The sequence below is a fragment of the Thamnophis sirtalis genome, unplaced genomic scaffold (genome assembly GCF_051295495.1).
Source record: "Thamnophis sirtalis isolate CommonGarterSnake01/CBP01778 unplaced genomic scaffold, rThaSir2_p1.2 scaffold_4, whole genome shotgun sequence".
NCBI classification, from domain to species: domain Eukaryota; kingdom Metazoa; phylum Chordata; class Lepidosauria; order Squamata; family Natricidae; genus Thamnophis; species Thamnophis sirtalis.
Window position 1 is genome coordinate 24330439 of NW_028261384.1, and position 17646 is coordinate 24348084.

General features: G+C 33.0%; 1 protein-coding gene across 4 annotated transcripts in view; it reads right to left on the reverse strand.

The window, feature by feature from the left end:
- CDK14 (cyclin dependent kinase 14) overlaps positions 1–17646 on the reverse strand; it is a 250999-nt gene that overhangs the window by 131629 nt on the left and 101724 nt on the right. For all 4 annotated transcript variants that reach the window (XM_087712624.1, XM_087712626.1, XM_087712627.1 and 1 more), the window contains one exon: positions 12919–13013. In XM_087712624.1, the coding sequence (XP_087568750.1) occupies positions 12919–13013 (95 nt within the window). The remainder of the gene's footprint in view (positions 1–12918; positions 13014–17646) is intronic.

Here is a 17646-nt window from a genome sequence, read left to right on the forward strand (position 1 = left end):
TATCACTTACACATATTTCCAATGAAATATGCTCACTTCTATACTTTCCTTAGCTATGATAAATCTGTATATGACTTAGCTTTCCCATAGTTCTACCTAATTGGTTTCAGCTGTCATATTTGAAATGAAACGGATGGAAAGCCTGAGGCCTATGAATGAACAGGAAGTATTTGCAACTACATTCCCATCATGTCAAACCAGCAATGTGAAAGAGTTCTCCCATTAAAACAAAAACAGTACTATTTGGCTTCTGGCAATGACATCATGAAGCAGACAGATTGGATTGTTTCATTGAGGCTGCAAGATTGTTGCACATAATTCTTTTCTGCTAAATAGATTGCACATACATTTATCATGTTCTGGATAGTCTACTGACTAAATTACTTCTCTATTGTTACATTCTTAAGTAGATGCAGCAATGAAAAAAAGGAAATATTAAAGAACTAAATATAAAATAAAAGACCTGCACACAAAATCCAAAGGCACGATTTATTTTTATTAAGTTTTGACATAACAAAAAGATAAAAAATAGAAATATATTTAAAAAAGAAAGTAAAAGGGAAAAAGTATAGAAAATAATACAATTCAAGAAAGAAAAAAAGGGAAAGAAATGAATTCTGTCCTTAGAGACTTCTGTCCTTTCAGCAGTTACTTGTTGCAAGCAGTCCTTGAGATACAACCATGCCCATTATGGTCACAAGTCACAACAGTAGTTAAGTGAGTTACTTAACAATAACTGAAACCTGCTCACAATGAATTGTTAAAGGAACATATGGGTTGCTAAGCAGAGCAGGGGGTACTTTGGGGTAGCAAATATTAATTTCCTATATTCCTTGTTTTATTGGATTATTGTATGCCACCCCAGAATTACCTTTAATAATATGGGCAGCCATATAAATTTGATTAAAAATGTATATTTGTTTTCATTTTTTTTCTTTTTTCACAAGTTCCTCATACATGGTAAAATGTCCATATTGACACAATATTGACTAAAAATACTGTTATATACTTTCCTTTCTACGGTGTCATATAGTAGCAGCACATCCTCCTGTAAAAAAAATCTCTCTCAAATTATAACACAATGAATTTCAGACGCCATGTCATATTGTATCCCACTATATTGCAGCCCAAATTCTTGGCCCATTTCATCATGCTCCTTAATTTGTTCCTTTTGTTTCAAATTTCAAAACAGGTTTGTACACTCTTTGCAATCAAAGAGTACACCATTTGTTCATCATTTGTACAGAGTTTAGCCAGTGTCCTATCTTACACTGACAAGAGCTATAAGAGACCTTAACATAGCCATTCCGCCATTTGAATGTTAAAAGTCAGCTAGTATACATTGGAGTTCCATGAAGATTCTTTTTCTGCAGTGGAACAGAGCATTCTAATGTTTTCCAATGTACTTTTCTCACATATCAGTGTCAGGTATTTTATAGTGGAACTTATCAAAACTTATGCTTTGATATGATCCACTATAGAATGAAATCCTATGCCTGAAGCAACTATGATCATGTGGCAATCGTACAAATCTTCTTCCCTGAGGAATTATTGCCAAGATGGCTGCACCTACTGAAATAATCTGGGTCTGGTAGATATACTGGAATCTTATAGGTAGTTTGATATAATTTAATCTACTTGGTATTTACAACTAAATATTTATATTGGGACAGAGAAAGTAAAGCAACTTTTGCATTGAGTAATGGTTTAATGCTGCTGTAAAAATAGTCAAGCTATATCATTTTATTATTGTTGTGAGGAAATATAATAACAAGAAGATCAATTCTATAAAACGCAGACATTTATTGGCCTTCCCTAACATCCTGGTGCTAATGCTTGGGGAGAAAGCCAAGTTTTAACTGTCTTGCATAAGGCCAGAGAGTGAGGATCATCCAAGTCCCAGGAGGGAGGTTTTTTCATGGGGCAAGCAGAAAAGTTCATTCTTCTTCAGACACACAAGATGGCACTGTTTTACAGAAGGGATTTGAAACATGCCCACCCTTCCAGATCTGGTGGAACAGACAGAAACTCTCAGAGATAGAGAGTCCCAGAAGTAACCTGGCAATGTAAAGTTTTAAAACTATTAACCAGCACCTTCAATTGTACCTGGAATCATATCGGAAGCCAGATCAGCTTATGCAGAAATAGAACTGCATAAGGAAGCTTTGAAACCTACAAAGCTGCATCAGTTGCCACATTCTACACTAGCTGAATTTTACACATCCTTGCACAGTCCCTTCTTGACCCTTTCAGTCATTAAAATAGTTAATGTTGTGGTAATATGTTCTCATGTCCACAATAACTTTATATCTTAAAAGTAAATCTTTTAAATGTTGGATTCAATTCTAACTTGAAACTATTCCTATATTCTAACTTAATGCATGGCTTTGTACCTCATTCACAATTAGTTTTTTTTCTTTGTATAGAGTCTATATTTAATTTAATGGAATATTCCAATTGGAATACATTCTAATTCAGTTGATTGCTTTTTATTTCAGTCAATAATTTATATGCCGTTAGCTATAGTTCCTACTACATATTTTAGCTCAAAGCTTAGTAGTAGTTATTAGTTTTTTAGATGATTAATTTTAAATGAAAAAAATGGAAAAGAGAGATCACTGTGACATATTAAATTCCTCATTTGTTTACTGGTATTGTACTCCTTTTCCTTTTTCTTGCTTTTTATCTCTGTTTATACTCTTGGAGAAAGAGATGTCTAATAAAAGAAATAAGAAAACTAATAAAATTTGTTTATCTTAAAAGATACTCCCAGACTCTCTCTCATTCTTGGCAATCAGCTAAGACTGCTCTTTTCCTACAAGAAAAAAATATAATAAAGATACATTTAGTGTTTTCTATCAATATAAGCCGAAATTTGACCCCAATTTTTTTTTTTAAAAATGCTTCATGCAATTGCTGACAGTAAACAGAAAGCCACAAAAAATTGATATATCAACGAAGATAATTTCCATTTTCTTGTTAAACCTATAAAACCTTATAGTTTTATTTAAAAGAGGAGTTGGTAATCCAAGAAACAAATTAAAGAACTGAGACTTACAACAGCATACAGGTTAAATGACAGAGGGGCGGGGGGGAAGAAGTGACAATATTAAGTCACAAAATGCTAACTGTCATTATAGATAATTTAACTGATACTTGTTTTAATGCAATGAAATCATTACACAGAGTTAGCCTTTTGCAGAAATAGAATACCAACTGCATGAAAATGTTTGGAATTGCGGCAGTGGTGGGTTCTGGATTCCGTTCCAACCGGTACAGTTGGAATGGCCCTGGTGTCTCCCACATGGATGCGCACGCATGCGTCATACTTGCCTATGATGCTTCCGCAAGCCTCCACGATGCTCCAGCTGCTCGGCACAGTGTCGTGCAGGCGTCATACGTGCAATGCGTGTGCACGGAAGCGGCAAAGGCTTAAAGGACAGGTAAGGAGCTCAGCCGGGCGGGGTGGGACCTTCTGAGCACCGTACCAGAATGGTACCTGGTGCTCCAGGCAGGCTCTGGTACGCCCATACCAGGGCGTACCGCCTGCAACCCACCACCAAATTGTAGCATCAAAACATTAGAAAGGGGCAATCAATGTTCCACATTGGGGAAGACTGCATTGAAGTTTGAAAATTGTTTTCTTAATATCTTGAATAGGAACTGAAAAGATTCATTGTGCAATAAAAAGTTATAAAATGTGAGTTAGGGGGATTTTTTCCCAAAAAAATGAAGCTACAAAAGAAGTCATTAACAAAGTTTCCACATATTTAAGTTTGTTTTAGGATATCATCTAGATGGAAAATATCATGCCTTTTATTGAAATGTTATATACTATTTTTTCCTGGCTTAAATGTCAAGTCATTTTCAGGACATTAATTACCAAAGTCTTGGTCTGACATGTAATAAAAAATGCCCTTTATGTCCTTTCATATTTTATTCAGAACAGATTTAACATGTTTTAAAACTAAGTGATTATGATAAGCAATAGAGGTTTGTTATTAGTTGCGGGATTAGGAAATACTAAATTATTTCTTATAGCTGCATTTCATTATGAAACTTAAAGTTATTTAGTTAATTTATTTCATGATATGTATATAATTTACTTCTTATGTGGTCCAACATTCAGGCTTTGATCAGAGAAAAAAATGTGTGTTTGGGTTTTTTAATGTTATTGGTACAATTCTATTTATATAAAACATTGCTTAAAAGAAACACTTTTTTTCCAAATTAATCATGACTAAGGTTAGAGAATCAACAATGTTTTATTTGGAGGAAAACTTTTGATATAGCTAGCACAAGTTGACTCACTCAAGATCACTCCTGTTCTTAAAATATGGCACTCTTAAAATTGTTTAAGTCTGCAGACTCAGGATATGAAAGGTTATTTGTTGATTTCTTTTCAATGTTTTCTGGTATGTGTGCTATAGTGAAAGAATTAGAAACACTACTGCCAAAATTATATCCTATAATAAAGATATATTTCTATTTAAAAATCCTCATATTTCAGGGACCAAGAGATATCAATCTTGCTATAAACAGCCAGACAACAGAATCAAACTCAGACAAGAAGATCATTCTCTTATCTGAATCTTTGTCATTACATGGACAATAAGAGAATGGCATTCTCATCCATCAAAGAGTGACATTGATAAATGCATGAAAAGCAAGCCATCTGTTTGCATTATACTCCTACCAAATCCTTCAGCTATACATAGCTGTCACATTAAATTGCTTGCTCTAATATAGCTACACAGCACCATCCAGTATGAAGCAAATCTTCCTTAAGCTAGTTTTATTATTGTTTAGTTACTTACTTCAGTTTCTAGACTGTTCAATTCCTAACCTCTCAAGTAATTCACAGTAAACCAATATACATAGGATCAAAACAGAAATAGAAAAAAAACCACACAAATTCCACAAGACTTCTAAGTACTACCATTGGTTAGTATTCTAATGCTAGAGCTATGTAAGAGGTTAAGGGGAGTCTGAATGTCAAGAGGTAAGCTGTTCTATATATAAATATGTACCTTACCTCAAAATGCTTTATAAAAGAAACTCATCAAAGCTTACCATACAAGTCCTGCTACAATCCTAAAGTGTGCACATTTCTCAGTAATAGATGTGACTACCACATATTTCATGTGAAAATTATCAATACAATGTCACTGACTTATATTGCTGCAGTTCTCTAGAAGTTCATAAAACTGGCACACAACAAAAATTATGATGTTAATACGGTGATATTTGACTTTTGGAAAAAAAATTCTAAGAACCAAAAAGTTCTCTATTAATTTCAATCCCAAATTAATGCAGTGAAATTCAACTTAATGAATTAATGTGAATTTTTGTTCTGTTATAGCTCAAGGATGGGACATAAAGGTAGTCACTTGAGCTTCTTTCTCATTTTCTTTATTTCCTAAGCTTAAAGTATGCCTTTGTTTTTGCAGCAATTTCTGCATATTTTTTTCATGGCCCTTTTATCTGAATTTCTGCACATTCTGTAAGATCTGAGAAAGGAGGTGTACTCCAGGGGTTATCCCTTAAACAGTGCCATCTGAGGGATCTGATGGGACATTGCCTTCTCTGTTCATAGTACTTGTCCTCTGCAATTACATATTTCTAGACCAGAGTTGTCAAACTGGCAGCCCGCGGGCCAGATGCGTCACACACAGGCCATGCTAATCCCAGCTCCGCAAAGGAGGAAAACGTCATGAAACGTCACATGATGGCAACATGACACCGCAAGTTTGACACTGGTGTTCTAGAGCAGTGTTTTTCAACCACTGTGCCGCGGCACACTAGTGTGCCGTGACATAGTGTAAGGTGTGCCGTGGGAAAAACACCTGCCTATAGTCAATATAGGCACAGAGTTAAATTTTTTTAACATTTTCTAATGGTGGTGTGTCTCGTGATTTTTTTCATGAAAAAAGTGTGCCTTTGCACAAAAAAGGTTGAAAAACACTGTTCTAGAGGCTGGAATTGTCCTGAGCTGGAGTTGTCGTGACTTTGCCATCATTTAAATTGGCCTTAACCCAAATACTAGATTAAGAAGTGTGTTCCTTTATCGATGTGTTTGGTGTTTTAATTTCTGGATTATTGCCTTTTGTTTGTATTGGATGCCATTGTTTTTATCTTACATATTGTACAGAATCACTATGAATTGGGAGGCTTATACATTTTATTAATAAATACATAAATATTTGGATAAATTTAAGCAAAAGCAGCAAAACAGAAAGAAAAAATAAAATAAAAAAGGATGGAGTAAAGAGGTAGAAGCAACAAAAAGAGAGAGAGATGAAGATTAGGGATAGGGAATTGGACAATGAACTGCAGAGACAGAGATGTTTAAAAAAGATTTAATACATCAGGCAAATAGTCTTTACAAGAAACATCTAATTTTTAGATTAAATTTCAAACATAACCTTGCATTTAGAGAACATTCTATTACAGATCTTTACTAATAGTTATTAGCATTTAGAGAACATTATATTACATCTTTATTAATGGTTACTAATCATTAAATAAAGAAGGTATTCTTTGTCCATTTAGGCAGATTCACTCAAGTTAACTCAGTCTAGGTTTATTACAATCAATGGATATTATCCTGGTAACTGTTCAAGCAAACTGAATATTTTATGCACAATCTCAGAAAGTCAAGTTAGCCTACAGTGAATCTCTGAGAAAACCAAGCCATCTAAAAGATATAGTCAACTGGCTAGTTTATAAAAAAGAAAAAGAAAAGAAAGGCATAATCTTTTTCTAGTACAATTCCCTTTATCCTTTTTGTCTATAGACTAGTGAGTCAAATGGAAAAGGGTATCTTCCCCTGCTGCAGACCAGTGATGGGATTTAAATAATTTAAGAATGGGTTCTCTGTCCTTAAGACCAGCTGGGTAGGCGTGGCTCAGTGGTCATTGGACTGGATGGGCGTGGCAAACTCAACATCACTCACGTTGATGTTACAATATAATAAGGGTTAACTGGAGAGGCAGTTTCTGTAATCAGGGCAATAAAGATTAGGTTAGAAACAACACCAGAATGTTTCCTTCCTGCCTTCCTTACAGGATTAGCCCTGTAAAGTGCAAGAAAACAAAAGGAGATTTCTTCCACAACCACTTCTCTGAACTGCTTAGAAAGTTAACAACCGGTTGTCCCAAATAGGTGCGAACTGACTGAATCCTACCATCGCCGCAGACAATTCTCCTTTTAAATGTTTCACAACTACATGTAGGTTATCTCTCCTTCCTTTGTTCAATTGATTGCTTCTGTATGATATGCTAAGCTATTCTGGATAAAATGAAACAATAAATAGTTTTATATTATGAATTGTTTGGTAGGTATTATTGCACTAACGTATCTCTTGGTGACTTCTGGTCAAATGCTTTTCTTCTCAATCTTATGTGGAGATCATATGCAGCTCGTCTAAGGAAATCCCAATGATCTCCTCGATTCCATTTATGCTTCCTACCAATTGTCTTGCTACTTTCTTTAAGTAGCTCCTTGCCAAGTGTAGTAATTTTTAATAATTCATATCTCATATTTTAAGTATGTAAGCTTCTGCTTGCTGATCATTGAGCAATTGGTTCTTTTTTCTAATCTTTCTCCAATACTGTTTGTAATTGAATACAATTCCATAATTCAAAGCCACATTCCTTTTCCCCAAACCTCTCAGCACCCGGATTTCATAGCTTTATTTTATCACTGAAAAAATTGTTCTAATTATTTTGATCATCATTTTTGTAAAATATCATTATTCCTACTATTCTTATTTATTATTTTATCTTATTGTGAAGTTGCATGCTGATCCAAAGTCCAGATAAATGGGGAGGATTGAGCTAAGATTTGTTAAAATATTTGCAAGAAAATATAATGGAAAGATTTTTAAATGAATCTGGTATGGTGCCGAATGGAAGGACCTCAAGCCAGAAAGTCACTAAAAATCAACTTGGGAAGAGCCAAGCCTGCAGTGAGTAGTCAAGGCATTAATGTTATGTTTGGAACAAATCCAGCAGGAATCCCAGCTTGGGAAACAACAATTGGTAAAAGCAATGGTGTGTGCAAAACACATTATTAGATAGCAACATGGAATGTACAAGAAATGCGGCTGGATATATTGGATATTATCAAACAGGAGATGGACATGTTAAATTGATGTTCCTGGAGTCAGTGAGTCACACTAGTTAAACAACAGTTATTTCCAACCTGAGGAACTCACTATCTATTCACTTGGGACATAACACCCCAAAAACATATGGAGTGGCATTTACCATCAGCCAAGCAATGAAAAGCTTCTTGACAGTTAATGGTCACATTATGACTATCCAATCTGTGCCAAGCCCATCAAAATCACAATTGCTCAAGTCTATGCCCCAACAACTGAAGCAACAGATCTTGAAACAGGATTTCAAGCACAGAAAAAACATTGTTTACATACACAAAAGTTGACAACCAAGCAGAAAAACACATGATTAGCAGCTTTTGGTTTGGGGAAAGAAAGAAGCAAGCAATTGTTTCATTAAATTTTGCCATGAAAATTTATTTTCCAATATGATAGTAAATAGCACAAATGGCCTTGTTACACTTGGACCTCATCAAATAATCTGCATTGTAATTAGACTATGTCCTATGTAGACATCAACGATCCAGTTCACTGTCAGGACAAATCCAAATGCTGATTAAGGTTCTGATCATAAATCTTTGGTGGCTAAGATAAATAAAACTATGCAACATCAAGAAGACAGTACCATAAAAGAAGTTTATATTACCAAGTAGACAATTGAGGTAAAAAAACAGGTTTGAACTGCTGAATGCTGTTAAGATGCTTAGTCAACTGTGGCAAGAAATTCAATTGATTGTTGAATCAGCAGTTGTATGGTATGAATCAACATATAAGATCTCATAGAAAAACAGAAGTGGCTGTCAGATGAAACCATTACAATAGCTGAGTAAAAAAAAGCAGTCAAAGCAACAGGTAAGCAAGGAGACAATACAGATTTCCAAAGAGCAGCAAAGAAAGACAATGAAGTTTACTGTGAGCAGCATTGCAAACAGCTAGAAGAGGACTGCATGAAGGACGACATCGGGAATAAATTTGTACAAGTCAAAAGGATTTGAACATTTAAAGAACTTGTTCATAAAAGCATCATCAAAACTAAAAAGAAGAAGGAACTGTCTGACTGCCAAAGCATCAAAATCATATAAGAATAATGAAGAGTTGTAGGCCAGCAACAAAGAGGTTCAGCTTCCTCAGGATGAAAAAGATGCAGAAATAGAACCAGCCATCCTTCAGGCTGGGCAATGAGCCAATTGTCAAATAAGGCCCCAGGTGTTGATACCATCCTAGAACTGATGAAATCTGTACCACTCATAATCATCACAGACATTCCAGGAAATTTGGGGAATGAACACATGGCTGTAGGACAGGAATTGGTCGATGTTTATTCCATTGACAAATAAGGTGACTCCGAAGATTGCTCTATTTACAGTACAACTGCTCTCAGCCCTGATGCTAGCTAGATTTTCCTTAATACAACACAACAATGTACCAACCATCTAAAGGGAATTATCAGATGTTCAAGCTGGCTTTCGAAGAGGTCAGTTGTGGCAAGCTGTGGAAAGCCCTGGGATACCAACATATTTGATCAAGTTGGTACAATCACTGTACACAAATCAGGAAGCTATTGTGTGAATACCACATAGAAACAATGATTGGCTCAAGGTAGAAAAAGCAGTGTGACTAGGTTGCATTCCTTCACCTTCTTTATTCAATTTGCATATTGAAATTGTTATGAGAACCTGGAACTTGAAGAATAATGAATTAGAACACAGATTGGAGGAAAGGCAATCAACAAACTTTTATTAGAAATCAAAAAAGGTCTGATCAAAATGGTAAAAGAAGGGAGAGATTCGGCCTCTTCCTGAACATGAAAAACACTAAGCTCATGACCACTACAGTAATGAAATGTCAAAATGACAACTGATGGTGAAAAGAATGAATGCGTGCAAGAATTCACTTTCCTAATTGTAGATTGATCAAAAAGTGAATCCAGTCCAGAAATATTCCTGGGTCACACAGCAATGATGAGCATGAATTGCATATGAAAAAGCAAGGACAAATACAGATTAGTCTTATCCTGTTTTCTGTATCTATTTATGATTGTGAAAGTTGGATTGTGAAAAGACTAAACATGATGAAACTCAACTGGAGAAGGCTCTTTTCAATCCTTTGGACAGCAAAGATGACAAAACATGTACTGGAGGGTATAAAACAAGGCAAATCGCTGCAAGGCACACACACACACACACAAAAAAAAGTCTGTTGTGGTTATTTTGGCCATGTAATGCAATCACTGGACTCATTGGAAAAGGCATTTATGTTCAAAACTCACTGGAAAAGGAATTTGTGCTCAAAATGGTTAGCAATAAAAGGAAAGGAGGCTGCCAAAAATCAAGGTGGCAAGATTTCACTAAAGTGAATGTCAGACAGAGCATAAGACAATTTGCAAAAACCATGGAAAATGTGAAGACAGATGGTTCATAGAATCATTATGAATAAGACATTGAGCCAATAGCATCAACTTCATCTTCAGCACATTTTCCCTTCGTATCTATAAGAATACCACCTATCTTTATTGATATGTCTGAAGTGTAAGTTCATTAATTGTTCTTTGATGCTACTGTCTTCTAATATTTAACACTTAAGATTTTTCAGTTTCCATTTTATACTTTTATTTAAGTATAAGGTACCTTAAGCTATTGTCATCTAAGGGTTAATATTATAATATCCAATTTTGATTTCATGTGTTAACACCTCCAACTGATCATCATACATTAACTATCTGCATTTAATAGGTATGAAAGCTTTTATATTCTAATCTCTTGATTTTTTTTCCAAACACAGTACTTACACTACTTTCTTATATATCATAGATGTTCTTCATAGCAATAAATACATCTTACATTCTGATATAATTTACATAAAGATCTTGCTATAGTAGGTAAAGCAAGGATATTGGTAGTCCTTAATTATAACCAACATTGGGAGCAGAAGTATCATCGCTAAATGATGCAAAGTGAGTAATGCCCAATTTAACTTTTTTTTTTTTGCTTTGATCATTAAGTGAATCTAAGTTCACCCACGGAATTTGCTTGTTGAAAGCCAATTGGAAAGACTGCAAATAGGACCGCTATTATCTTTAAATAGTTGCAAAGACCCAGATATTGATCACATGACTATGAAAGGACACTGAAATGGCCATAAGCGCAAAATTGGTCGTAAATCATTTTAGTGCTGTTATAATTTTAAATCATAAACTGAGGACTATGAAAAAAATTAAACATTTGTTTAACTCGTTTTTTAAAATTTTGCATTTTTCTCTATACTTCTTTGTAACACAAACTACTTGTGAGTTAATGTAATGATGCAGTAGTTTATACACTCTCTTCCATTTCACTGCTTTGACAGCCATACATCTGTACATTAATCTTTTCCCATTTCTAGATCATACAATATTCTTTTGCATTAACTATCATAGAGATATATTGAGCTTCTGACAATCCGAGTAGTTTATAATAAAGTAGGAGAGCATCCTGTATAAAAATAGCATGTAAAATTGTGTGTGTGTGTGTGTGTGTGTGTGTGTGTGTGTGTGTATAAAATTGGTTACTGGAATATTAACTATACAGATTTATTGACTATAAAAATGTTATGCAAGAGTTAAATCTAGTTAAAATTAAATTATCTCTTATAAATTATATATTATTTTTCCATTGGTGGAAATTTGAGAATTAATTATAATTACTCATTCAATACTGCAGCTAAATACTAAAATCATGTTATATAAATACCATATGTTGGTCTTGGGAAAATGTAGGATGATTAGTTGGGAATTTAAATCCAAACTTCATATAATGATTCTCTGAATAGAATTATATCATTAAATAGTGTACTGTGAATCTGAAATGTTAATTAATAGCTGAAATGCAGCAAAGGGAAATGAAACTATGGAGTATAAATTATGCTCACTATAGTTTTCTGATACTAATTATTAAAACAGAATTTCCAGATGCAATTAAAAAAACATAGTTTGAATGCAATTAAATTCCTTTTCAAGTCTCACAATATTTTCCTGAATCTACAATCATAGTATATTTTTCACCAAAATTACCAAATAGTCCACTTAAAAAATATTTCAATTACTGCAGGACATATATAAGAGTTCTTGTAAATAAATGAATACATTAACTTGCAAAAAAAAAAAGTTAGTAGCTTGCTAATGGATAGCTAAGGAAAGGCCAACACTCAGTTTTTCCTTGAAAAATCTTGCATATGTTTTCAAAGTTCTCAATTTTTTTAATACAACTTTACACATATTATAGAAACAAAGTGTTAAAAATCTGGCATATTTTTATGTTAGCTTCATATTAGACAGATTATCTGTTATTTTTTACTTTCTCCTTTCACGCAAAGTACAAGTTCTTGTTCTTTTATCTCTACCAAGTGAGCGGTTAAAAGCAAAGTTGTAGTTTGTTTAAATTCTTTATGTATTTCTGCACATCATGGAGCCCTTAAATAAGCTTTCAAAATATAATAAACTAAATTTTACACAGATAATGAATACATACTAAAAATGAGTACAATTGTAGGAATTATACATCTCTAAATAGTAGAATGGGGGATAAGAAAAAAAATCAAGATAGTTGTAACAAGTTTGTCTTATGTATCTGAAAAAAAATTAAGACAATATCTGATATGATTTATCACAGTATTTTAAGTATGGAATAATCTTTATATTATACTCCAAACTATATTGGCAGCAAGAGACTACTATGCAAGTTATCCAGGTTTCTTTTATCCAATGGCAGCCATTCTGTTTTTAACATGTTATAGAATACAAAAAATTTGCATAAACTCACCACAAACTCAAATACCAGGGTCAGCGTCTCCTTTGTATGGATGATATCATGAAGCAGCACAATATTAGTATGCTTTAGACCTTTCAGGAGAGACGCTGAAAGACAAAAGCAAAACCTATGAAAAAAGAATTCAATACTTTTCTCCAAAAAGTGTTTTTAACACAGTAACATTTTGTATATCTTCTAAAAATTGGAATGGCCCAGCATCACTGGCAGAAATTAGTGTGATTTTTCCCCAATTATAAGAAACAGAAGAGAAAATGTATTCTTCCTAGCTTATGTCTTCCAGAAACAATCTTAAGTCAAAAGAATAAATGTGGCTATAGAACCAACTGGCTACAGTAAACTATTTACTCAATATTTTAATACTGCAGTATTCAAACTAATACTTTCATGTTGAAACTATTTTAAGGCTATTAAATAGTAACAACAAAATCATAAAAATATGACAATTTTTTAGAAATAATAATTATAAAAATAAAAACTAATACAACTTAAAACAAGATATATATATATCATTATAATTAAGCTGATTTAATCTATTTAATCTTTCAAACCTTGTTAATAAAAATCAAAGGATATTTCTTCAATAAAGAAATGAATAATATTTTTGATTCATATGTTAATTTTTTATATAAACAAATCTTTATTTAGTTATAGGACTTTTGTGGAAACGGGTCATGCTTTAGGTTACAGATACATGCATAAACATTGAAAATTCAAAAAAAATTCAAAAATAGTGTTTTTAAACACTATTGTAAATAGTAAAATTATATCACATAAATACATTTGCACACATTGGTAGAAAAATTATTAAATATGAGAAAATGGATGCAAAAATACCATGAAAGCATTTATGTGATAACAATGGTCAAATGGTAACAGTCTGAATCGATTTAGTTGAAATATATGAATATCTGTTGAAATAAATATAATGATTGTATATAAAATGTCCATTTTACAGAAATTAGAATAGGGTAAATGAAGAAAAACATAAAAAATAAATTTTATGCAATAAGAAGGGGTTGCAAGAAAATATATGATGTAGAGTTATACAGGTTATGTACAGACATGCACAGCAAACTGCCATTTCTCAGTAACCTATTACCTCAACATCTATGACCTCAACTGTTTATTAGAACCAGGTAGTACCAGGAACCTATAGATATGTGAAGCCACTATTCTGGCTGGGATGGTCTTAGATATTGACAAGTAAAATGTACCAATAAGATTCTGTTGCTACCCTACTTTTCCTTTCCTTGTTAAAACTGTATAAAAGCCAAATAAACTCTGTGTAAGGCAGACAGACATTTTGGACACCACCTGCTGTGATGGATTTCTGAGACTTACAATATGAGATCGAACAAGAAGTGAAAGAATCAGGAATGAAATAGGTACTGAAAGAATATGGATGTCAGGCCTGCAGTTATATCCCTTTTAGGATCTTTGGCCTGCCATACTCTCTATTATTTCATTATGCTGTTTCATTAGTGTAGTAATTGGGAGGGGGTAACAGAAAGGAGAAGAATTGTGGAATGTGTTGTTGTCATTCTTTTCTAGAAGCCAAGGTCATCTTTTGTGTCCACACCTCTTCACCTGACCGGAACCAGCTGGCTGGAGATGCCAGCATGGTTGAAGAAGATTGGACCATGTGATGGATTTATGGGTGTGGAGATAAGATCATGAACTTTCAACTGGGTGGAATCCCAGGAAGTTTTCAGATTTGGAATTCCACAGTTTGTTGCCAATATGTCTGCCTTATTAAATTGGAACTTTAAGGATAGCTCTGCCTTGGACTCTGATTTAATTCTGCATGATATTTGGAACACTGACAGTGGATTGAATACAAAAATCACTAATCAAATATATGAAGTGTAAATATGGGTAAAAGAAGAGAAATATCAAGAAAGTTGTGATGAAACGGAAATCAGAAATTTAAAAACAGACAAGTAAACAAAATATAAATTGAATTTATGTAGAGATCTTGTAGCATGGTTGATTTTAAGGAGATAAAGAGTTGAAAGGATGGTATCAGCATAAACTAGATTTACCTCCTTTCCTTTTTCTTAACCTCCTACCTTTAATTTAATTACTACCAATTATGTTTATTTCAAAGGTATCAAAGTGATAGGAATATAAGTGTAGACAATGTTACAACAATAAAACAAACTAATCTTAAGTGAGTTGTCTGACAGCTGATTAATAGCCTGGATAGTTTTAATCCACTTGCTGAAATAAGTTTGAATCTTTGTCTCTGAATATCAATGTACAATAGATAAAATGCATAGGTATAAGATCAACTAATATAAAATAAAATATGAAGCAAAACTATTTTTTACTAATGAACATAAAACAACCCAACATCCTATGGGTTAAAATAGAAATAAGCAACTCTGCAATTCATGATAAATAATTCTTGCGTATCAAGCAATTTACAATTGTGGAAAGCATGGATATCTAAATAGCTCACTAACCATCCTCTGTAATGCTAGTGCCAGACTACCCTTATTTAGACATTCTTCCTACAAATAACAATTTAAGGAATTTAGAGAATGGAGTGCCTAAAAGAATATGCAGAATGAGACATTTATTTATAGGCAAGAAAGCCATTTGTCTTAAATAAATAGCTAATTAGGAGATAAATGTAGAGATCTGTATCTATAAAAGCATTTTAGTAAGGAAATAAATAATTTTTCCCTTTGCAGATTTTAAAAACCTAAGTATTCTTTCATTAATTAGTTCAAAATTTATGTTATTAAAAATTCATTCCACACATTTTTAAAGAGCCATTACAAATAATGATGAATAAAATATGTTTACAAGTTGCACTAGAAATCAATACTTTATTTCTGCACAGAAATTTAGCTAAGCTATTTGAAATTGCCAATGTCCTATAATTTTAGTTGTATAAATATCACTTTTACTCACTGCATATCCCTATCCACATCTAAAAATCTCAGCAATTTAATAAAGTAATGTAGAAATAAACCAGGAGATAGGATTAGGTTATAAACTAAATAAACATAACCAGCACATCAGTGTTGTTGAAAACCAGCAGTTATGGGTTAATGTGAAATAAGAACTCATACTAAGAATTTTATTAGAAGCTTGTTATGTAATGCTAATTTAACATGGTTTTTTTTTACTTGATGCAAATGTAAAGATAAACAGATGGCTCTCTTTTAATTTAATTCCCCAATGAATTTTGAGCAAGCATCCTAGCATATGATGCAATAGTCTAAAATTAAAATAAATGCTTTTCTGGTTTGCTTATATTCAAGTTGTTACATTTGATGTACTGCTTATTATAATGTCATACTATTTCAGCAGTTAAAATGTAATGTTTGAGGAATGGAAGGAAATACATACATTTCATTCTTCCTACTGAGTATCAATAATGCTCTTTTTAACAATTCTGCACAAAGGTTTAATCTCAAGTCTTGATTTAATTGGATGTTATATTGAAACCCAAATCAGTTGAATATATTTGGATTGTTATGATATATAATATTATAGATTGATATATTTTATTCTATTTTATAGTAGTGACCTGCTATCATGTGACCACATTTTACAATTATTGTAAATTGTAACCCTAACCAAAGACGAAAGTCCTGTGAATTGATTTATTTTACTATATTTAAATACGACTTCATTGTCGGATGCTTATTTATGCAATTCCTGTAAGATAAAGGCATATAAGCAACCCTGAGGTCCATTTAATGTTTTGCAATCACATTTCTTCATATTATCTACCTAATGTAGAGCTCTTTTAATCCATACAACACAGAATGTAGAGCTCCCGCAAGGAAACCCATACAATTAAAAAATGAAATTCTATAAATCTAATACCTTGTTTCCCCGAAAATAAAATCTTCCTGGATAATAAACCCAACTGGGTTTCGAGCACATACACTAAAATAAGCCCCCCCTCCAAAATAAGCACTCCTTGAAAATATTGCAATACAGCAGCAGCCATGAGGTGGCCACGCTCACCATCTCCTGCACCTGAAAAATAATAAGCTTATTTTGGGGGTCAAAACGAAACAAGACCCTGTCTTATTTTTGGGAAAACACAACAAATGTGTATATTTTAAATGCTGTTGAATTTTTATTTCTGTTTTCATTTACACTATATTTTCTTGAAAGGAAGAGAATTCTGATTTTATGACAATTTCCTCTTATACAAGAAAAAAAGTAATACACATATACACACACAAATACAGTACACATTCAGCTTCCCCATCAATGCAATCTAGGGTTGCCAGTTCAGGTGAAACTGATCCTGGAAATTCCTTCCCTAACAATAAAAAAGTACATGTTACCAATCTATATACACTCAAAGAGAGAGATCTGAAAATTAATTGCCTTTAACATAGAAGGTCCAATTTATAAATAAAGTTTCAAGATAGACATTTATCAATCTTTATGACATACTAGCCTCCCTCTCATAGAAATACAGCAACACACTTCTCTTTCCTTCTTTCATAGGAAAAAGCAGAAGAAAAAATAAATTAAAATGAAAAGGGGAAAAAGTGAAAATTAGGTAAAGCCCAAAACAATCAATTTAACAAAGCAAAGTTAACCAACTTTTCCTCTTTCCTTTACTGAACTCGAAATAAATTGTTTGAGATCTAACAATTGTTTGTTTTTTAATATTACTTTAATTTTTAATATATTATTGTTATAATTTATTGAAAGCAAAAAGAAATTGTATTTAATCAACAG